General features: G+C 26.2%; 4 protein-coding genes across 4 annotated transcripts; 2 read left to right on the top strand and 2 right to left on the bottom strand.

Moving 5' to 3' along the window:
* Positions 1–1,136: 1,136 nt before the first annotated feature.
* On the bottom strand, positions 1,137–4,225 carry OCT59_024655 (uncharacterized protein; the record flags this gene model as incomplete). The annotated part of the gene is made up of 9 exons (XM_066133057.1): positions 3,909–4,225; positions 3,761–3,824; positions 3,524–3,699; positions 2,929–3,448; positions 2,178–2,848; positions 1,484–2,093; positions 1,410–1,422; positions 1,309–1,339; positions 1,137–1,211 (listed from the first exon to the last, which is right to left on the bottom strand). Exons 1-9 carry the CDS (start codon positions 4,146–4,148, stop codon positions 1,137–1,139), a joined length of 2,400 nt encoding a protein of 799 aa, XP_065991582.1. The 5' UTR covers positions 4,149–4,225.
* A 3,134-nt stretch (positions 4,226–7,359) lies between these two features.
* OCT59_024656 (uncharacterized protein) lies at positions 7,360–13,990 on the top strand (the record flags this gene model as incomplete). Its single annotated transcript, XM_066133064.1, has 16 exons — positions 7,360–7,455; positions 7,528–7,923; positions 8,122–8,505; positions 8,578–8,961; positions 9,035–9,409; positions 9,481–9,867; positions 9,938–10,315; positions 10,394–10,768; positions 10,839–10,879; positions 11,158–11,212; positions 11,284–11,667; positions 11,744–12,133; positions 12,203–12,577; positions 12,654–13,037; positions 13,127–13,343; positions 13,575–13,990. 16 exons carry the CDS (start codon positions 7,360–7,362, stop codon positions 13,988–13,990), a joined length of 5,037 nt encoding a protein of 1,678 aa, XP_065991583.1.
* A 6,052-nt stretch (positions 13,991–20,042) lies between these two features.
* Positions 20,043–20,386, top strand: OCT59_024657 (uncharacterized protein; the record flags this gene model as incomplete). Its single annotated transcript, XM_066133071.1, has 2 exons — positions 20,043–20,048; positions 20,138–20,386. 2 exons carry the CDS (start codon positions 20,043–20,045, stop codon positions 20,384–20,386), a joined length of 255 nt encoding a protein of 84 aa, XP_065991584.1.
* A 2,625-nt stretch (positions 20,387–23,011) lies between these two features.
* OCT59_024658 (uncharacterized protein) lies at positions 23,012–24,465 on the bottom strand (the record flags this gene model as incomplete). Its single annotated transcript, XM_066133079.1, has 4 exons — positions 23,012–23,457; positions 23,538–23,589; positions 23,659–23,700; positions 23,782–24,465. The coding sequence occupies 4 exons, from the start codon at positions 24,463–24,465 to the stop codon at positions 23,012–23,014; spliced, it is 1,224 nt and encodes a 407-aa protein (XP_065991585.1).
* Positions 24,466–25,089: the final 624 nt, after the last annotated feature.

A 25,089-nucleotide genomic window follows, 5' to 3' on the forward strand; every position in this document is an offset into this window, starting at 1 on the left:
AAGTAATAATGATATCCAAGGTATAGATATTAATTTCTCAAAAATTGCAAAAAATATTGGATTTTCAAAAAAATAAATTGCAAAAAATATTGGATTTTCAAAAAAATAAATTGCAAAAAATATTGGATTTTCAAAAAAAAATAAATTACAAAAAGTATTGATCTTCAAAAAAATAAATTACAAAAAGTATTAAAATATTGTGTAAAAGTAAAAAAATATTGTGCAAAAAAAAAAATAAATTGCAATTTTTTCTAATTGCAATTTTTTCAAAAAAAAAATTACAAAATTACAAAAAAATATTTGGCAAATTGCAGGCCTTTAAATAAAAAAAAAATGCCTTTCAATAATACTGAATAATATTGAATCATCTTTATTAATATTCCATCTTTTAAATAATTATGCATTGATATCACAAGAAGGCTTGATTTAGAAATAATAAAAAAATTCGTATAATGTCAATTTTTTTTTTTCTACCAAAAAAAGAAAAAAAGATCTTACAAAAATTAATAAATATGACTCATATTGATTTTATATAATCTTTCTATATTTTTCATTATATTCATAGTTACGCCAATATTTTATTATAATAATTTTTTTTATCATATTGTAATAGCAATATCTATGTTTTTTATTATTGTTTATAGTTGCACCAATATCTTTTATAATGATTAATAGATTTCTAATGTAAATATTGATAATATAAATCTGTATATCATATGAGTCATAAAAAATTACCTGTACTACTCACATAAAAATTGCTCATGTGAATTAAAGATCAGTACTATAATAGAAAATACACAATGGGCACCACAATCAACAATTTCATATGATTTAAAAAACAGGTTTTTATTTGTATAAATATAATCTTAATTTTATATATATTTTTAGAATGCAAGAAAATCATTTAAAATAAGAATTTCTTATAGGCTATTAAGCTTGTATTTTGCAAGAAATTTTTATAATGCTATATATTATGTTAATTGATAAAATATCATAGAATCGAATGGAAATAATAAAATATAATGATATCTTAGATTACTAAATCTTGTCCCTTTATGTTTGATAGGAGAATTTAGGTTATAATGGTAAGTATTTCTTTATTAGTAAAATTGTACTATTTACTTATAATAATTATTTTAGGTTCCAATGGTGTCACTCAAGCTAAATATAGTGAAAATGATCATTCGCCACAATACCATCATGACATCTTTCTATATTTAGAAACAAATTTTGTTATAAATTTATGCGTGAAAAATGAAAAGCTGTAATTAATTATAAAATTATCAATGTTAATAGTTTATACAGTACCATTTTAATGTTTCTTTTATAATTTTTTGGACTATTAAATTGAATAAGGTTCGTTATCGTGAAATTATTACAAAACTTTAATAGGTATTAAATGTATTTACCAACTCATTTTGACTTGTCGTGTATTTTTTTTCCCATTTTGAAGCTTCATCCCTATTTTTTTGAGTACCTATACCATCTTTATAACATTCAGCTAATTCACGTTGTGATAGTACAAATCCATTTTCAGCAGATTTTTTGTACAATTCAAATGCTTTAACTTGATGTTCTCGCAATAATTGCTGATTGGTCTCATTCATTTTTCGAATACCATCACCAGATTTGTAACAAGTTGCAAGAGAATATAAAGCTCTATTTAACTTTTCCTTACTCTCATTAACAGCACGCTGAAAAAATTCAAATGCTTTGTCACAGTTCTTCACAACACCATTTCCATTATAATAACAATTTCCAGTCTCTAAGATGCCATTATAATTATTTTGTTTACTTGCATCTATATACCATTTAAAAGCTTTATCCATGTTTTCATTTGTTCCAAACCCCATTTCATGAAATTTTCCAACAATTACTTCATAATTCCGTATAGTTTGATTATTATTAAGGCATTTAAAAATTTCTTGTGATTTTGACTCATAATTCTTTAAAACTTTAAAGAAGGAAAAACTTTTTGTTTCTCCAATGCTATTATGTTTTAAATAAGCTTCAATAATTTCATCTAATTCATTACGTGTGATTTCTCTTTCAATGTCATTAATGAGAGATTTAATAGATAACGTAGTTTTTTCCTATTAAATTAAATATAATTTAAGTCAATTACTTTATTTTTTTTTTAAAAAAAAAAGAGTGAAAACAAAGGAAATTATATTTACCATTATGGTATCCTTGATATTATATGTTGGATTATACTCGCCATTATTTTCTAAAAACAGTTTGTACCATTTTAAGGCTTCTGTTTTATTCTGTTGTGTACCTTTACCTATTTCATAAAATGTGGCTAATTTATATTGAGATGGTATAAATCCTTTTTCGGCAGATTTCTTATATAATTTGAACGCCTCATCAAATCTATTTTTTTCATTATCAAATTCATAACTAATTGCAAGAAAATATGTAGCTATATTTAACCCTTCATCAGAAGCAAGTTTATATGATTTTAACGCTTCTTTAAGATTTTTTTTAATGCTATATCCATAATTATAACAGTATCCAAGTTCAAATTGACCATTCAAATTATTTAATTTACTTGCCTTTTTATACCACTCAAAAGCAACAATTTCATTTTTATATACACCAAATCCATCTTCATAAAAATATCCAACCATTACTTCATATTGTCGTATAGTTTGATTATTGATAAGATTACCAAAAATTTTATTTGATATCGATTTGTGCTTTTCTAAAATTTTTGGAAAAGAAAAATCTCTTGACCATCCAATATTATTTCTTTTTAAATAAGAATCAATGATTTCGTCTGTAGCATTAATTATATTTTCTCTCTCATCCTCGTAAATTTTGGGCGTCAAAAATGAGGGTGATTCACCTAATGATATATAAATATTAGTAATATATTTTCAATGTTTTTTTTTAAAAAAAATAAATAAATATAACAAATATACTTACCTAATGGATTTTCAAGATATGATAATTTAAGATTGTTTTGGTCATATAAAATTTGACTATTTTTATCACTGTTATTTTTTTTAATCACATCTTCCATAATTTTAGGAAGATTATTATATTGATCCTCCAATATATTAAAAACTTCAATAACAGTTGGTCTTAATTTTGGGTCATCATCCCAGCATCTCTGGTAGAGATTAACGTAAACTTTAGGTGTATTAATTATTGGTTCTTCTCTATATCCATTGGCAATTTTAAAAGTTAAAGCGGTATCCTTATGAGGTGAATTCTTAGAAAATGGAGGATATCCACTCGTTATTTCCCATAAGAGAACACCCAAACTATAGATATCAGACTTTAAATCTCTGACATAATCACCATATTTATAACATTGTGGTTCGACATATGCCGGCATTCCATAAACTACCGAATTTGACGAACCATCGATGGTTAATTCCTTTGCTAATCCAAGATCCGCAATCATTAAAGTACCATTGTGGACCAGTATATTTTTTGCGTGCTATAAAAATAGAACAAAAATAATTTAATTTAAAACGTGAAAATAATATGAAATAAATAAATTAGTATATATTACCAGATCTCTATGAATAATCTTTGTGGAGTGTAAGTACTTCAATCCACAAGCAATTTCTGATGCCATCCGAATTTTATCACTCCATTGGAGCGGCTTAAAATTGATTTTTAAATATTCTCTTAAATTTCCTTGATTCGCATATTGTAAGACCATTACATAATTGTTTGATGTCGGATCTAAAAAAGATTTAGTTAATATCAGAACAAGATAACAGAAACTAACGAAAATTATATTTACCCCTTGTTATTCCATAAAATTGATTTATATTTGGATGAAAGCCAACTTTTCTTAAGATCTTTAACTATTTTTTTTTTTTTTTAAAAAAAAAATAATATAAGTTGTTTTTATTATTAAAACTTATTATAATGTAATATTAAAAAATTACCTCCTTAATAAATTTTTCCATATTACTTTTCACATTATTTTCATTATTTATTTCACTAATTGCTTTATTATTTGTAAGTATCTTTAACGCTATCTTAATTTTACCACTATTCCAATCAGCTCTGTTCACAATTCCGAACGCTCCTTCGCCAACTTTTTCCAAATTAATGAATTCATCATATCTAAAAAAATTTATATCTTCTTCTTCTATTTTCTTGTCAATCCATTCACTCGACGTCATATTTAAAAGAACATAAAAAAAAATATGGTCTGATTTTTTTTATATATTTTAAAAAAGGATAAAATAGGTAATAAGACTAAAAAGATTGAATAAATGAGTATTCGTTAAGTTATTTATAGCTATCCGGTATACAATTTGCCGATCATTCCGGTTTATCAATGATATTTATCGCACAGATTAAACGGAAAAGCCTCGAACATCGATGTTTGTGGCACAGGCGCAGTCAATCTTTCATTAATAACCTAGAAATAGTAGTAAGTATGGTAGTATAAATGTGTAACAAACTATGTCCTCGTGATCAATAATATTTGTAAATATTTTGTAATAAAATCTTAAATCTTTTTTTTTAAAAAAGAAAAGTTTCGGTAAAATTTATAAATTTTCGGTCGAATTAATAAATTTTTGATCAAAAATTAGGAATAAATAAATATGACAAATATGTAAACATCATACTATCTCACATCTTTGGAATGTTTGTTGAGCAAAAAATTTAATTTAGTCTTTTAAAAATAATACCGTTTATTCATTACGCCACACATCTTGGTATCCTAGTACCAAATGCCAGATATGCAACTAATGCAACATTGTCGTATGACAACTACGATATGCATAATTTTAAATTGAATACAAGATTTCAAGATCAGATAAATTTTATTTTATTGGATAAAAAAAAGGACAAAATCTTCTTTATTTGGATAATTTCAGCCGATATTACATAATTCTGGCCCTGAAAAGATGCGTAGAGCTAATAGCAAATGAATGCCATTTGCCAATCTCTTGTTACCTATTTATATATTGCTCTATCTAATATTATTCAAATAATCATTATTATTTTAAAAAAAAATAAATGTCTTATCCTTTGCAAAAATGAACAATGTTTTTTTGAGTTGCTGGAAAATTTTATACTTTGAAACAGTATTTAACCAAAATGGTTTATCAAAATTTTAATCTAACATTCTAACATATTGCTTAACCCATAACTTGGATCGGATGGTGAGTCTGTGATAGTACTAATTGTCGTAATTATTTAGTCTATATTATATCGTACTTCAATTTTTTATATATAAAAAAAATATTCGTCAAAAAGCCATCAAAGTCAAAGTCAATTTCGAATTACTACTATTTTTTTGGTTAAAAACCTTTTTTTTTTATTAACCTTTTTTTTTAAAATAAAAAAAATTGTCAAAAAAAAAATCGTGATGCTTTTATTTACTCATCTTTTGTTAGAAGCTTTTGTGCAACGAGTGTTCATATATCATTTTGTGAATCCCAAATTGTGAAACATTACTAAAGTTCTTTTTACTGTCCTTTTTACTAATATGGTTACAATAAATAAGTTACAATAAATAAAACGCCCGCTAACGTACGGAAATTAATTTAGTAATATTGTATTACACAAAAAATTACAAATTACACAATAAAATTTTTATTATATAGTGATACAGTGTAATCTTCAATCCGTAAAAAAGGACCAATAGAATGAAATAGCCCGATATTGATGAATATGTAGAAGATTTTCTTGCAACTATCAGATTATTACATCAATATTCTCATTCAAGAAATAATACTATAAAATTATAAAATTCAAAATATTCAAAGATTTATAATAAATAGTAAAACACTATTTATAATACTTTGTAATGTTGTAAACAGATTACACAAGACCATTTCCATTATTGAAAAAGGAGAACGGCTCACTTGAATTCTTACACTATTATCAGTATTGATCAAAAAATTTCTTTGCAATGGTTGAAATAGATGTCAATCAAATAATCAACGATTATGAGACATTTGACCAATCATTTTTTCTTTTATGTTTATTATCAAATTCGTACTTATCATTTTTTTAAGTTATATACATGGTAAATAATTAACCAAGTTGATAAAGGATTTCGAAATATTGGTTTGAAAATTTTTATTGTCGGGATCGTCAGGTACTCGGGTTATTCGGCTAGTCGGGTTATTAGAAAAGATAACACGGGTATACTTTACAGCTGATTTCATGAGACCTGGGACAAAATAAATTTTTGAACCCAACCGCCGACCCGCCGATCCGGTTCAGTTGTTATTTATTTTACAAATCAAACTATCAAATCTGGATCACGTACCCAACTAAAAATACCAGATCGGCGGGTCGGCGGTCGGGTTTTAAAATTTATTTTGTCCCAGGTCTCATGAAATCAGCTGTAAAGCCTGTAATATAACATAATTACATTTATATAGTACATACAATTATAAATTATACTACGCCATCATATATATATATGTCAGTGTTATATATCTTTTTTAATAACCCGACTACCGACAATCCCGACAATAAAAATTTTCAAGTGTCCACTATATTTCGAATTGTAACCTAAAGTGCCTGGCCCGGCCCGCGAACTATTATTATTATAAAAACAAAAAAATGGGCCAACTTAATTTTGGCCAGTTTAATTTCGGCCAGAATTAAGACGGTTTGGCCAGAATTACGAAAATCCGGGTTTAACGAAAAATCATGTGCCGGCCCGGACCCAACCCGGGTGAATTTTGAAGTAAGTTTTCCAGTCCAAACCCGGATCCGAGTCCGGACCGGGTCCGGGCCAGGTCCAGGTCCCGTTTGCATACCTCTAATTCCCGCTTTTTTAATTTTCTACAGTTAACTGCTAAAATATTGTTAAATTGAATGAAATATATAAATGCAATGTATTAACACAATTCAAAAAGGTCGGAGTATGCTCGATTTAGTGTGATTTTATTGTGATTCATAAAGCTATAAAAAAATTTAATCAGAAAAAAATTTATATTTTAAAATAATTTCTGTGACATGATCGACATCGAAATACTTTAATATGTAATGTTTACATTTATGATTTTTGTGCTACCTGCTACTTGTACATTACAGTACTTGGGCGTATTATAAATAAAGATTTGTTATTTGAAAAAAATTTTGGGCTTTTTGAAAACAATGTTTTCTCAGAATATACTTTTGACAAGAAATAATATTCTGAAATATTTAGAAACCAATTTTACAAATTGGACCAGTGGTAACGAAAAAATCAATAATTTTATTCAAAAAAGGCAATTAGGAATTATTGTCAATGATGCTGATGTGGTGCTTGAATGGATACCATACAATCAGTTTAACGAAATTAAAGAGATAGGCGGAAATGGCCTTATAACAGTATATTCAGCAATATGGAAGGATGGTCCATTATATGAGAAAATTGATATGTGGAGTGAAAGTTATACAAGAGATTCAAATAAAGAAGTTGCTTTAAAATATTATCATAATTCGCAAGAATCCATTGATTATTTAATAAATGAGGTATGAAATGTCTTTAAATATTTAAATTTTTTTTTTTTATTAATTAATATATTTACAGTTTCTTTTATTTAGGCTAAAAAATATCCAGCAAAATATGAATCATTTCAAGTATTACATGGAATATCTCAAAATCCAGATACAAATGATTATATTTTAGTTCTAAATATTTCCATAAACGTAACAAATTGGATAAGTGGAGATGAAAAAATTGATGATTACATTCTGGAAAGGCAATTAAAAATTAATAACTATGATGATATAGTGCTTGAATGGGTACCATACAATCAGTTTAATGAAATTAAAATGATAGGCAAAAATGGTCTTATAACGGTATATTCAGCAATATGGAAGGATGGTCCATTATACAAAGAGGATATATGGAGTAATTACATAAAAGATTCAAATAAAAAAGTTGCTTTAAGATGTTTACATAATTCACAAACATCCATTGTTTCTTTAATAAATGAGGTATAAAATTTCTTTAATATTTATAATATATATTTTTGGTGATGATCACCGGTGACTGAAATTATGACAATCGACCAGCATTAAAAAAATATAGTGCCGGTAAAATTGATAATTCCGGCCAACGGTGATGATCACCCCTAAAAAAATTATTTTGAATTAGTATATTTACATTTACAATTCCTTTTTATTTATGTTTAGGCTAAAAAATATCCAACCAAATATAGGGCATTTCAAGTATTGTATGGTATATCTCAAAATCCTGATACAAATGATTATATTTTTGTTCAAAATAATTATACATGGAAAAGTGGAAATGAAAAAATTGATAATTTCATTCAAGAAAGGCAATTAAAAATTAATAACTATGATGATATAATGTTTGAATGGATACCATACAGTCAGTTTAATGAAATTAAAGAAACAGGCAAAAATGGTCTTATAACAGTATATTCAGCAATATGGAAGGATGGTCCATTATGTTTTAATAAACAATATGAAAATTATACAAGAGATTCAAATATAAAAGTTACTTTAAAATGTTTATATAATTCACAAGAATCCATTGATTCTTTAATAAATGAGGTATGAAAATTCTTTAAATGATTAATATTTTTTTTAATTAGTATGCTTACAATCTCTTTTATTTATATTTAGTCTAAAAAATATCAAATTAAACATAAAACTTTTCAAGTATTATATGGAATATCTCAAAATCCTATTACAAATGATTATATTTTTGTTCAAAATAATTATACATGGATAAATGGAAATGAAAAAATTGATGATTTTATTCAAGAAAGGCAATTAAAAATTAATAATGATAATGATCTAATTTTTGAATGGATACCATACAGTCAGTTTAATGAAATTAAAGAAACAGGTAAAAATGGTCTTATAACAGTATATTCAGCAATATGGAAGGATGGTCCATTATACAAAGAGGATATATGGAGTAATTACATAAGAGATTCAAATAAAGAAGTTGCTTTAAAATATTTACATAATTCACAAGAATCTATCGATTCTTTGATTAATGAGGTATGAAATTTCTTTAATGCTTAAATATTTTTTTTAAAATTACTTATATACAATCTCTTTTATTTATATTTAGGCTAAAAAGTATCCAATAAAATATAAATTATTTCAAGTATTATATGGAATATCCCAAAATCCTGATACAGGAAATTATATTTTAGTTCTTACATGGGCAAGTGGAAATGAAAAAATAGATGATTTTATTCGAAAAATGCAATTAAAAATAAACAATAATGATAATTTAATTCTTGAATGGGTACCATATAGTCAGTTTAATGAAATTAAAGAAATAGGTAAAAATGATCTTATAACAGTATATTTAGCAATATGGAAGGATGGTCCATTAAATTGCAGTAAGTTGCATCATAAATATGCAAGAGAATCAAATAAAGGAGTTGCTTTAATATGTTTACATAATTCACAAAAATCCATTGATTATTTGATTAATGAGGTATGTAATTTCTTTAAATGTTTAAATAATTTTTAATTAATATATTTACAATCTCTTTTAATTACATTTAGGCTAAAAAGTATCCAACAAGACATAAAGCATTTCAAGTATTGTATGGAATATCTCAAAATCCTGATACAGGAGATTATATTTTTATTCAAAATAATTATATATGGACAAGTGGTAATGAAAAAATTGATAATTTTATTCGAGAAAAGCAGTTAAAAACTAATAATAACAATGATTTAGTATTTGAATGGATTCCATACAGTCAGTTTAATGAAATTAAAAAAACAGGTAAAAATGACCAAATAACAGTATATTCAGCAATATGGAAAGATGGTCCATTATGTAAAAAGAGTATATGGAGTAATAATTATTCTAGAGATTCAAGTAAAGAAGTCGCTTTAAAATGTTTATATAATTCACAAGAACCCATTGATTCTTTGATTAATGAGGTATGAAATTCTTAGACATTTAATATTTTTTTTAATTAATATATTTACAATCTTATTTGATTATATTTAGGTTGAAAAATATCTAATAAAACGTAATGCATTTCAAGTATTGTATGGAATATCTCAAAACCCTAATACAAAAGATTATATTCTTGTTCTTATATGGGCAAGTGGAAATGAAATAATTGATGATTTCATTCAAGAAAGTCAATTAAAAATTAATAACTATAATGATATAGTATTTGAATGGATACCATACAATCAGTTTAATGAAATTAAAGAGACATGTAAAAATGGCTTTATAACGGTATATTCAGCAATATGGAAGAATGGTCCATTATGCAAGATGGATAGATTAAGTAATAATTATACTAGAGATTCAAATAAAGAAGTTGCTTTAAAATATTTGCAAAATTTACAAGAATCTGTTGATTCTTTAATAAATGAGGTATGAGATTTCTTTGAATATTTAAATACTTTTTTTTAATTAGTATATTTACAATCTCTTTCATTTTAATATATTTAGGCTAAAAAATATCCAACAAAACATAATGCACTACAAGTATTGTACGGAATATCTCAAAATCCTGATACAGAAGATTATATTTTAGTTCTTATCTGGACAAGTGGAAATGGAAAAATTGATGATTTTATTCAAGAAAGGCAATTAAAAACTAAAAATTATTATGATATAGTGCTTGAATGGATACCATACAACCAGTTTAATGAAATTAAAGAAACAGGCAAAAATAGTCTTATTACAGTATATTCAGCAATATGGAAGGATGGTCCAAAATACAAAAATAATAGATGGAGTAATTACATGAGAGATTCAAATAAAAAAGTTGCCTTAAAATGCTTGCATAATTCACAAGAATCCATTGATTCTTTAATAAATGAGGTATGAAATTTCTTAAATACTTTTTTTAATTAATATATATATATTTACAAGCTCTTTTATTTATATTTAGGCTAAAAAATATCCAACAACACATATAGCATTTCAAGTATTGTATGGAATATCTCAAAATTCTAATACAGGAGATTATATTTTGGTTCTTATATGGACAAGTGGAAATGAAAAAATTGATGATTTCATTCAAGAAAGGCAATTAAAAACTAAAAATTATAGCGATATAGTAATTGAATGGATACCATACAATCAGTTTAATGAAATTGAAGAAACAGGCAAAAATGGCCTTATAACAGTATATTCAGCAATATGGAAGGATGGTCCAAAATACAAAAAGGATAGATGGAGTAATTATATGAGAGATTCAAATAAAAAAGTTGCTTTGAATGTTTATATAATTCACAAAAATCTATTGATTCTTTAATAAATGAAGTATGAAATTTTTTTAAATATTTAAATACTTCTTTAATTATATATTTACAATTTCTTTTATCTACATTTAGACCGAAAAATACCTAATAAAACATAATGCATTGCAAGCATTATATGGAATATCTCAAAATCCTGATACAGGAAATTATATTTTAGTTCTTATTTGGACGAGTGGAAGTGAAAAAATTGATGATTTCATTCAAGAAAGGCAATTAAAAGTTTATAATGATAATGATATAGTGTTTGAATGGATACCATACAATCAGTTTAATGAAATTGAAGAAACAGGCAAAAATGGTTGTATAACAGTATATTCAGCAATATGGAAGGATGGTCCATTTCATTATAATAATTGGACAAAAAAATATGATAAATTTGAAAGTAATTCAAATAAAAAAGTTGCTTTAAAATATTTATATAATTCAAAAGAATTCATTGATGTTTTAATAAATGAGGTATTAAACTTCTTTAAATATTTAAATACTCCTTTTATTAATTAATATATTTACAATCTTCTTTATTTATAATTAGGCTAAAAAATATCCAACAAAACATAATGCATTTCAAGCATTGTATGGAATATCTCAAAATTTAGTTACAGGAAATTATATTTTGGTTCAAAAAGATTTTATAAACTTTGCAAATTGGACGAGTAAAAATGAAAAAATTGATGATTTCATTCAAGAAAGGCAATTAAAAGTTAATAATTATAATGATATAGTGTTTGAATGGATACCATACAATCAGTTTAATGAAGTTGAAGAGACAGGCAAAAATAGTCTTATAACAGTATATTCAGCAATATGGAAGGATGGTCCATATTGGCATGATGATGAAAATTATACTAGAATTTCAAATAAAAAAGTTGCTTTAAAATGCTTACATAATTCACAAGAATCCATTGATTCTTTCATAAATGAGGTATAAATTTCTTTAAATACTTAAATATTTTTTAATTAGTGTATTTACAGTCTCTTTATTTATATTTAGGCTAAAAAATATCCAACAAAATATAATGAACTACAAGCATTGTATGGAATATCTCAAAATCCTGATACAGGAGATTATATTTTAATTCTTATCTGGACAAGTGGAAATGGAAAAATTGATGATTTCATTCTAGAAAGTCAATTAAATATTAATGATTATAATAATATGGTGCTTGAATGGATACCATATAATCAGTTTAATGAAATTGAAGAAATAGGCAAAAATGGTCTTACAATAGCATATTCAGCAATATGGAAGGATGGTCCATTATACAAAGAGGATATATGGAGTAATTACATAAGAGATTCAAATAAAGAAGTTGCTTTAAAATATTTACATAATTCACAAGAATCTGTTGATTCTTTAATAAATGAGGTATGAAATTTCTTTAAATATTTAAATACCTTTTTTTAATTAATATTTACAATCTCTTTTATTTATATTTATTTAGACTAAAAAATATCTAACAAAATATAAAGCATTTCAAATATTAAATGGAATATCTCAAAATCCTGATACAGGAGATTATATTTTTGTTCAAAATAATTATATATGGACAAGTGGAAATAAAAAAATTGATGATCTGATTTATGAAATGCAATTGAAAATGAATGATCATAGTGATGTAGTATTTGAATGGATACCATATAATCAATTTAATAATATTAAGAAAATAGGAAATGGTGGCTTTGCTATAGTATATTCTGCAAATTGGAAAAACGGTCCATTAGAATATTATACAAATAAAAGTATATACAAAAGGAATCCAAATATAATGGTTGCCTTAAAATGTTTGCATAATTCACAAAATATTAGCAACAAATTTTTAAATGAGGTATTATTTTTTTTAAAAATCATTTATAATAAAAAAATTCTTATTTAAACATAATGAAATAATTATTTCTTTATTTATATATTTAATAGGTTAAAAAATACTCTATAAATAAAAGGAGTAATATTCTTAATGTATATGGGATATCTCAAAATCCAGATTCAAAAGAGTATATTATGGTTCTCCAATATGCAAAGGAGGGCAATTTTAATCATTGGATAAATAAAAACTATAAATATTTTATTTGGAGGGATAAACTATCTGCACTGCTTAATATTATTAATGGTCTTAAAGAAATTCATCAAAAAAGTATAGTTCATCGTGATTTTCATACAGGAAATATATTATTTTTAAGTAATATATATAATTTTGGTAATTGTATATCAGTTTCAGATATGGGATTATGCGGAGAAGTTGGTAATATGGATGAAACTAAAATATATGGAGTTATGCCTTATGTGGCTCCTGAAGTATTAAGAAAAAAGCTTTATACCCAGGAATCAGATATTTATAGTTTTGGTATGATAATGTATTTTGTAGCAACTGGAAGACAACCTTTTTATGACCGTGCACATGATCATCAACTTGCATTGGATATTTGTAAAGGAGTTAGACCTGAAATATGTGAACCAGAAGCACCAAGATGTTATATTGATTTAATGAATAAGTGTTGGGATTTAAATCCAAATAATAGACCAAATGTTCTTGAAGTAAATGAATTAATTGTGTCATTTCATAAGTCATATGGAAGGGATTTTTACATAATAGAAAATGAAGAAATTGAAATGCAATTCAAGAAAGCAGAAGAATATAGAAAAGCAAATCTTTCATTTATTAAAAATTACCAAATAGCTACTCATCCACAAGCTATTTACACATCTCGATTACTTAATTCATTTACAGGAGATCTTTCAGAATATGATGATAATTCTCAATGTTTAGATCAAGCAATCTAAATTCAAATTAAATCCAAATAAAGCATATTATAATAAAATTTTATTTAAAGGAATATAAATTATTCACTTGATATACTGTATGTATTTCCATACTAACTATTGCACAGGGTTATATTTTTTCTTTTTTTTATATATTTATTATTATTTATTATTTATTATTAGTTTGTTTTTAATTTATATATTACATAGAGATATTTTTAGTTATTTAATGATTAGATAAAATTAGAAGCTTAGAGGTGGAAAAGTGGCTGAATTAAAGGTGGCTTAATAATAGATAAATATGACCAATCACCACATTTTGCTGAGAGAAGATTGGCCAGGTGGCAAATCTGTTTGATAGTCAGATTTACACCAGATTTTTAATGATATAAAAAGGACCGATGGTGTAGAAGTAGTTTGAGCATTTGTGTAGGGTTTATTTTCAAAAGATAGATATACAGATATTACAGAGCACTGATAGAGGTAGTAATATCATATTTTGTTCAAGTGTTAATAAACCCGCCTGTTTGTTTCTGATTTATTACAACTCATTTATTTCTTTAAAGTGTTTATTATCTTTTATTGACCTTTTGTTACATATCAATTTATTACTTATACACAATTTAAGTTTGATTAATTCATTAATATATACACATTTCACTTCGTTATTATTTATTTATCAATTGCTTATTGTTTAAATATACATTAACTGATTTGCTGATATCTAACATTATAATACCCTATCATTTATTAACTGATCTGATCCTTATATTTCTTTCTGTTACTACATCAAAAACTGGTGGTTAGGAATAACAATACATTGGAAACTTAACAGTACAGTTCTTGATTTTTTCATATAGAAGGCCCATATTCAGGAGAGAATATTGCATCTAAATTATTTGAAATTTTAAGAGAATTTAATCTTTTATTAAAGGTAAACATTAGTAAATATTTTATTTAATAAATTTTGAATTCTAATTAATTTTTTTTATTAATATACAGATCTTAGGCATTAGTACTGATATAAATAAAATGTTTAGTAAATTTGAATATATGTGTAATTATAAGAGGGTTAAATTTGAGTGTGAAATTGAGAAAACTGCATAGTTTAGGGTCTCTCTGAGACCATCCTATATTTCCTCATACTTTATTGTGATATTTTTTACAGAGCTAATTTATATCAACAATTATCTAGTACTGTAATTTAAATTGATTTGCAATTATTGAAAAAGACAACATGACCAAATTCGATAAAGTGTTGTCTCCAATATCTGGATTGGCATGCCAAATTAAGTGGGTTGGTTACCAAGCATTTTGATGAATAAGATTCAGTCAAACTTATATAAAAAATATAAAAAAGAAACTGGACATGAGCCATGGCAATTATCAAATGTTAATGCAAATTGATGATGGCAAAATCCCAGACCTTTGGATTCAAGCCTATTATTTATAACCAAACCTGATCCAAAATTAATTCTCAAATCTGTCTTAAAATGTTTCATATACTTAAAATTCTGATATAGTTTTAGGGGGACCATGGAGCTCATCATATCCTTATTTGTAATGGAAAACATGGAAATTATGGATTACATGGTAAATGGTATAAAAATGGAACAGAATATTGTCTTAGCTGTAACTCTTCAAGCACTAAATTCAAGTTTGTGATCACAGTCATGTAAAATTGATGCATAGTTAATATTTTTGCCTGACCTATGTGATGCAAGATTTACATGTGCAATTTTTTCAAAACCAAAGTGTTATAATTTCTTCAAGTAAGCATATTAGAAATTTAGAATAGAAGGTTACTGCATGAAAAACTGAATAAAGTCTGCAGTCATTAGTATAAAACATTATACAGTGTATCATAGGTATTATCCAAAATTAGATACTCCTTTAATTTGTACTAATCTAATTTTAACCACAGTGCATCTATTATAATGTTCTATTAATAAATTGTGTATTGTCATACATTTTTTTCCTGAAAGTTCTAGTAAATAATTTATCTTACAGTTTTTCATGAATTAATGATTTGTGAGTGTCTCTGATCATAGAAATTGAGGTAACAGATTGACTCAATTGCTACAGAAATTTTTATGTAATCACTAATTAATATTTCATTTTTAGTAAATTAATTGGATTTGTCATATTAATAAAAATTTCCCCAAAGATCTTAGATCTACTGCAAATTATATAAAAAGGTAAGGCCTAGTTAGTAAATCTTTTTATTTACCTTGTATAAGTAAAACAAAAAATTAAGTGAAATATTCAAACTAATCAAACTTATTAATATTTACATCATTAATATTCTTGAATAAACAAACTCCTATATTTTGCAAAACCATAATAAGGTACATTTAATTAATTGGCTTATTGCTTATTAGCTAGCTTTTTGAGATATGTTATTATGATGTTAATAAATTTTCTATCTCTATAGTTATTCCAAAATAAAATGAATATATTATTCTTCTTGCTATGTATTAGTAATTTGATCTTTGCTGAGAAAATCTTTGACAATCATCATATGTACAACAGATGCAGTGAAACTATTTACATGAATATCATCACATGCCTTAATATCATACTTCTCAATAAAATTTGACATAGTGTGTCTAATAAATTTTCAATAATAAACATCTTTACATGCCAAATTCTTGGTATTTAGTGCAATATTGTACTGGCAATAATAAATTGAATTACCTTTATTGTAATGCATTGTCACCCACATCTGCCAACCATGGATAAACAAGTATTTTATTTTTCAATTTTATCACATTTGGTTTAGATTTTTATTATTACTTCTATTTAACTTTCAAACTTTGATGGTTCTCCCATATTCTAGTATTCACAACATTCTTTACAAACTTGGAGAACTTCCCCATCTTTATTATTTCATTTTAATAAAGCAAACATACATAAGTTAGGGCAAACCATATTACTTTTCATTATTGACATAATACTTTATTAATATTGAGTCTGAAGACTGGGGATTTCCTATTGAATTCCACCTCTATTTATAACAATTTACAAAATGTACTCTTATATACCTTTCATTTCTATTTCTATAACTAATTATGACTCATCTCTTAGCATTTTTGAGTAACAATTATTTTCATTCACACAATCATTTTATTGGTACAATGAGTTCCGTCATTGATACAATAACTTCATTGATACAATAATAAATTATTTATAACTAAACTACCAAATATAACTAATCTAAATATAAATATAAATAACTAAACTAAATAAATGTAATTATAAATAAATATTGTGTAATAAATATTACTCATATAAATTATTTCATCCTTCTTATTATTTTTTCTTTGATCAATCACTTGTCTTTCAGTTAATTATTTATCCTTCGGTTAAATGTTTACCCATATTCCATTCAATATATTATTCTTCTAATCACATGATTATTCTGGTATCTATGGTTACAGCATTAAGTAATAAATTTTAGGTGGAATGAAATGTTGCAAAAATTAATAGTAATGGTAAGTGTGAATCAGAAATATTTTTTACTCATTTGCTAATAGGAATGGCAACAGTCACAATTATTAATTGGTCATGACTGATATCAGTCAGTCAAAGGCTTCTGACAATCTGACTGACTGTTTAACTGACCAATTTGACCAACTGTTTAACCAACCATTTAACTGACTATTTAACCAATTGTTAGCCAATTATTTAGCCTTTATTCATTTAATGAACTTAATGTTAATCAATAAAAAAAGAATAATATTTTTTTTGATTAAATTACACTTTTTAACATTTTGTTTTGATTAAAATTCATTAAAAAGAAAAAAGTGATTGGTCAAACAGTCAGTCAAATGGTTGGTTAAATGGTCAGTAAAACAGTCAGCCAAAATGGTTGGTCAGTAAAAGGTCCTTAACCAATTATGACCAACCAATAACTGGTTATAACTGACCATTACTATCCCTAGTTGCTAATCTCCTGAATTTATGCTATAGATTTCAAAATTACTTAATCTCAGAGAAGTTTCATTGTGGAAAATATTATTTTACATAATCTGTGACTCTGTGTATTTGGGATAGACAAAAATTCTGTAACTATAGGTGGAATAATTTATTTCAGAAATCTATTAGTATAGTAATAAAAGAGTGTAGGGTGAATTATGAAATTAGCAATCATAGAAGTAGAAACAAATTAGTTATAAATATTATAATAGATTTTAGCTGTAGTATATAAATAATGACTTCTGCTGAATATTGATTCCATATAATCAAGATATCTCATAATGATGTGTTACAATTACTTTTAATATATTTATGTAATATGATCAGAAAGTTTGATAAATAATAAAGTTATAAGGGAAATTTTATTCTTCCATTTTATTCTTTCATCTCTAATATGAAAGTAAATGCTCACCACAAAAATTTATAATATAATTAATACCCTTGCTCTTACTACAAAGAAATGACCACTTTATGAACTTACTTCTATAAAATTTTATGAAATATGGTGCCGGAACTCTATACTCAAAAATAAAATTGTGATAATTATAAATCTTTCAACACTTTAATAAAATAGAATTTCAAAGAAATAAACTGGTAACTTTGTTCTACAAGACAAGTACTATTAAATTACCGGTCAAATTTTCAAAAAAATATCTACATAAAAAGTTATAAGCGTTTGAAATTTGGTTATTTTTATATGATTGGCCCAAATTTGAAACAAAAAGTCATATAAATGCATTTATTTTATGAGAATTTACATAAATAATATTGACATTTAATTATTTTAAGGCTTAAAATGGCTTAAAATGTCCTTAATTTACCTAAAGTCTAAATTCAACCCCATTTTAGCTTGATTGTTCTTAAATAAATACTACTTTCTGCTTTATTCTTTAGCCGATTTCCTTTTTTTTCCTTTTTTGTACATGCTCGTATCTGTTTTTTCTATTTTTTCTCTAAAATTGTGAGTTTTTATTGGCTATTGTGCTTCTCACGTGATAAATTAAAAATTTGAAACATTTCTGAGTATAAAGTTCTGGCACCATAGATAAAGCAATAGGAGTTCTTAATACTTGCCAATACATGAAGCAAACTTGACTTTATGAAGGAAACTTTCTTGAACCATAATATGTTATAAAAGACAACATGACTAACCCTTTAAACATTTGCACTAACTTTGCCCCTTTTGTCTCCTAACCCAATTTAGATAAACATCAAAGTAAGCCTTTGCATTATAATGATTGGTTAACATGAACATGATGCACTAACCTTTTCAATTTTTAATTTATTTTGTTATAAAGAAAAACATCAGCATAATTTTCAAGAGTTTAACCATAGAGTTGCCCCTCCTGCTTATTACAAATTTTGGACACCCTTTTACAATTTATAAATTATTTGCAAATCAGATTATATTGACAAAGTTAGGCTGAGTTCAGAACCATTTTCATGTTACATGGATGTTGAGAATCATGACAAAATCATATTAAAGAATAATGTAATGTTTAATTCAGAAGTGTATTAATATTAAATGGTGGTAGACCAGTGGAAATTATGTTAAACAAAGGGGAGGAATGTAAGCATGTAGTTTTGGGAAAAATTAAGATGGACAATTGTCCAAAATTCTACATTTATGCAAGCATTCAGATGGAATAGTTTGTGGAGTGACAGAGGAATGTATCTACATCAAAGAATCATATCTCAAGATGATCAAGTTGATTGAAGCAGTCTGCAAGAATGATGGCAGTGTCATTATTGTAATACCAGATACTGGTAAAATACGCTTATTCTTGTACTTCACTTCTTATATAAGGTGTCAGTATCAAGAAACAGATATTATTTTTGAATAATTGTGTAAGAGCACTAATATAAGCTTGATTCTTCGTATCAAAGCAAACAAAAGCATAATGATCAATTTTCTGATCTAATATCTGAACACCCAGTAGATTGCTATTACATTGCAGATCTATAGCACTTACTGATGTTAAAACTAAATTCACACTTTTATTAACAATTACCAAAAAATGACCAGTGGTATGAATTTGAGAAAAAAAGCAGTGTTTTGAAATATTACTCATCTTTATGGACAGAAAATAAAATCATGAATGTATGGAAGTGGAGTCATGGTCATATACATGAAGAATGAGTTAAAGAATTGATTAATACATGGGGTGATGGGGTTGTATACCACAACAGGTTTTCTGCAAATACAATAAAAAACCAAAGACTAATGATGTAATAGCTAAATGTAATGTTCATGACTACATTGATAATGAAGGGGAAGATCTAGGAGAAAAATATTTGGGAAAAGCAATTCATATTCACCCCAAACCAAATTCTGCTTCAGAAATTATGTCTAAGGCTTTGTATGAAAAATACAAAAAATCTACAAAAGAAAATGATGTTAATTTAATTGGTGCTGCTGCTTCATTGTCTGGACTCTGAAAATGATTTCTCATAATATATTGTGAAAAGAAGGATCATTTAAAGAATGAAACTTAAGCACTGATGAATAATGCAAAACACTACAACTCCAAGTGATGAAACAAAATGTATTCCACAAAATTAATAAAATAGTTCCAATGGAATATAATCTTTCCTACAAGAGCAACATCATAATGTTTATCAAAGCATTTACTAAATATTCATAAATAGCACAAGATGTATTGAAAAAATGCCTATAAATGTTAAATTAAAATATTAAAAAATGCTTAAAAAAATTAATATATTTAATATATTTATGAATCTTGAAGCTTTGATTTTCTTATGCCTAATTATAATTGATGTTACCATTTGTATCAAATGACTATCATAAAAAAAACACAATATTAAGGTAATACTGGTTTTGATTAGCTTTGTATTAACTATTGTTAAAACATTTATATTTTGTAGGTGAATGGCATTCAATTTTGAAGTCTATTGGATGATAATTTATCAATCCATTTTTATTTTGTTGTACCAGATGCAGATGAATTATATAATGATTACTGTAAGCAAGATTATCACACAATGAAAGATACTATATATAAAGGATGGAATAATGAAATGAAATGAATTCAAACAAAAGTGACCCAATATTTTCTTCTGATTGAGTTAGATTTTCTTGATCTGCTAATGAAAAAAGATGGTAATAAAAAAATACCAAGAATAAAAAAGATCTGCTAATTTTTAAATTAGAAGAGTTGGTATTTAAAAAATACCAATCTGTCTATTAACGACTTAATGTAAAAAAAAAATAAGCAAACTTGCAGTAATTTTAAAATACATGAGTTGGTATTTAAAAAATACCAATCTGTCTATATCAGCGCCATAAAAAAATAACATTATTATTAATAATAAGAATTGGGAAAAAAGGCAATTGCCATGATACCGCAGCATCAATCCAATCACCGATCCAAATTTAAATGGTGAAAGAACGAATGTATTCGGGAAATTTGAGAAAAAAAGGCCAAACTGAAAAAGGAAAGGGGAAAATTTTTTTTTGGATTGGAATAAAAGCCAACCAGAAAAAAATTCAAAAAATTCAAAAAAATAAAATTAAAAAAAAATTGGAAAGAGAAAAATCGGGCTGAAAAAAGAAACTGAAAAGGAAAAAAAAAAACAAAAAAAATTTGGAGGATAAAGAAAGAAATCAGTTTAAAAAAGGGAAATCTTTGAAAAAAAAGGACCGAAAAAAAAATAAGTACCGAAAAAGTGTGAAAAAAAAGGACTTCAAAAAGACTGAAAAAAAAATTCAAAAAAAAATTAAATAATACAGTCTAAAAAAAAAGAAAAAATAATATAAAAAAAATTGGTCTTAAAAGACCGAAACAATAGGATTATTTTAATAAAAAAAAATAATAATAATTTTTCAGTTTTAGAAAAAAACCAAATCTAAACGGGAAAGAATGAAAAAAAAGGGAGGAAAAAAAGAAAAATTTTTAAAAAAGAAAAGAAAAGAAAAGAAAAAGGTGTTTCGAAAGAGAAAAAAGAAAATTTGAAAAAAAAGAAAGAATCGAAAGATCACAAATCTACCTCATTTTCACAAAAGAACAAAAAAGTAAATTAAGAACAAAATTTAATAATGAAACAAAAAGAAACATAGAAACAAAAAAACTAATACTAATCCATTTTCACAAGAGAGCTAGCAAACCTAAAAAACATCCAAAGAATCATTGGACCTAAAAAAAAGGTACCAAACTTTTCGTAATTTTTAAAAAAAAATCAAAATATAATTTAAACCAACCTTCACTCTGAAAGGTACTGCTAAAACCTAAAAAAGAGAAATGGGTTGTTCCCTACAAACAAAAAGTCATTTTTTTAAAGTTTCAAATTCATTTTTCAGAGTTTACCCACCCAAAAATCTCAAAAATCAACTGTACAGAGAGAGGGTTGAATTTTGTGACACTTCATTGCGCAATGTTAGTTTTCTAATTAGCATACTGTTGTCAGTGGCATGGTAAGATATTATAGTTTTCAGGCATAGCCTCTCCACCCAAAAAAAAGATAAGATATACAAATGAGATTATGCGAGTACTTAGTCGTTAGTGGGATCGTGTTTTACTCGCTAAGCATTCCGTACTTATTTATTTTCGTGACATGTCGAAACGATAAGACATCAATAAAAAGGCCCAATATAACCGAAACTTTATCATGCATGTAAAAAAAAAAATTAGAAACTTTTCTTGTGATCACACATGTATAGTATTATAATACACATTGAAGTAAACATTTTTCTCCTAGTAAATAAAACAGGAACCCAGTATATCATATTAAATATTTATAAGGTAAATCAAGAATGATAAAGAATTCATGCTTGTTCATATTAATTGATTTCACTCGTAAATAATAAATCTCAATAATAAATAAATAAATATTTTATTTAAGTATAAGTAAATTTATAAGCAATATTGTATAAATAATCTTAACTGGTATTTTTAAGTTAATCAACAAAATCATACGTGTTAATAAAATATGATTTTTTGTGAAATAGCTAAGTGGAACGTTCATCTGCTGTTTAATGAATTAATCATATTAAACTTACACATCAGCTTTTCAAGTTTTTGATTCGCTTCGCAGTATAGTGCGGTATTAATTTATCTGTGGAACGTGTACAAACTTATCTGCTTTTGATAGTTTTCTTTTCCTATAAAAGTATATAAGAACTGAAGACCCTACCAAGGCAAGCACGATTGATGAAATTATAATTCCTATAATAACATTTTTGTTTTGAGTACTAGGTTTCGGATTAGGATCAAACTCACTGACCCACTTGTAATTAGATTTATCGCTCGTGTCTAAAATAAACGTTTCGTTTGATAATTGAGTATTATCTCTTCCAAAAAGCACGATCATATGATCACCAACCAAAGTAGCCGTATGGTAACAACGTGGAAGTGGTGGATCTGTGGCACTTATGACATTCGCTTTTGACCATGTATAAACAGTTTGTGATGTATCTAATATCACAAGATCATCATTAACGGCAGCAATATCAGCATCACAGCCTCCATACACGATAATACGACCATCTTGAGCTATATAATTTAGAGAACAATGTAATATATTACCCATTTTATAATTTAATTCACAAAAAAAAGATTAAATATATAATTACTCAGAACAGCAGAATGGCATGCACGACGTGCAGGCGAATAACCAGTGGTAGTCTGAAATATAATATATCTTATAAGAAAATGAACGATTAGCTTTTAAAAAAATTAAAAGAAACACCTTACCATTGAAGTCCATTTATTATCATATGTATTATACAAAGGTAACTATTTTTTTTTAAAAAAAACAATGATCAGTAAATATACAATTTAGACTCTCAATTAATCAATTAAACGGTGCTGATTTACCTTTAACATATCTGCTAGTGAATTTACGCCGTTATCATGTATGGTACCACCTATATAAACAATATTACCGTTTCTTAACAAAGTACCCGTATGATCGAACCTTTGTTCTGGAGCATTAACTATTTCCCACACTAGCGTCGATGCATCCAAAATATCCAAATTATAATTATATTTGTTTTCTGGTGAGGAAGGTAACATTCCACCAAATCTATACATTTTTCTAGTTTTAACATCACAAACGGTCTGGGTCTGGCTGTGAAAATTAGATAGAGGTGGATTGGTGGTCGCAATGCTGTTCCATTGTTTTGAACTTATCCCATAAATGTAGACGAAGTTTGCTATAAATGTATTGTTTTCTCCAATATACAAAATTAGAGAATCATCAAGTCCACAATTTGAGAACGCGCTCCATGCATGATCTGGAAGACCTTGCGAACTAAGTTCCTTCCAAGGTAATGGTTCTCCTACTTTAATTACAATGGGTTGCTTAACGTCTAAATAATAAAATTCATTGGAAAATGTTAATCCATCAAAATTATTCGGGTTTTTGGGTTGGAGACCACCTGTAATATATATTTTAGAATCTGTAAATACGGCGCTGGGACCCCAAACTGTCTTAGGCGTGAAAGCCAAAGTGAACTCATTGAGGTACAGGCAAATAACGATCAAGCCGAGGAAAAGCATTATCAATAATCATAAGGGAGGCGAAAAATACACCTGGCATTTTTTTAGTTCGTCTAAATACCGAAAATAAATGAATTCTAGTATAGAAAATGTCATGATCTATTACGTAATGTATCCTTTCTTCTACAGCCTATTGCTAATTATGATAATATCCTTGCACTACAAATTCTAGTATTTCCATATATGGCATGATTGCCAAGCATTACGAAAATAATCTAAATAATAAAATAATAAAATAATAAAAATACTTTGATTAAAAAAAGTATAAACATATATAGGATAGAAAAGGATTTTCGGAATGGGAATTCCGGACATAGCCACAATTTATATTCGGCTAGGAAAACGGAAACCGCTCAAGCCTTTCGCGTTGCATAACTCACAGTTACGTGTCATTTATTTATTTGACATATGACATATTTCAGGGGTCAAATAGGTAGTGTTACGTAAATCGTGATACATATTCAAAAAAAGAAAATAGAATTGTCGATTGTGACAGGGACAAAAACGGGGGGTTAAACCAAAATTTTGCTAGTTCTGTACAGTAAATAGTCCTTCGCTAACGCTTGATGATTAGGCGTTCAGTTGTGTTACGGATATCGGCAAAATTTTTCCGTTTTAACATAA

Source organism: Rhizophagus irregularis, chromosome 5 (assembly GCF_026210795.1).
Source record: "Rhizophagus irregularis chromosome 5, complete sequence".
NCBI classification, from domain to species: Eukaryota; Fungi; Glomeromycota; class Glomeromycetes; order Glomerales; family Glomeraceae; genus Rhizophagus; species Rhizophagus irregularis.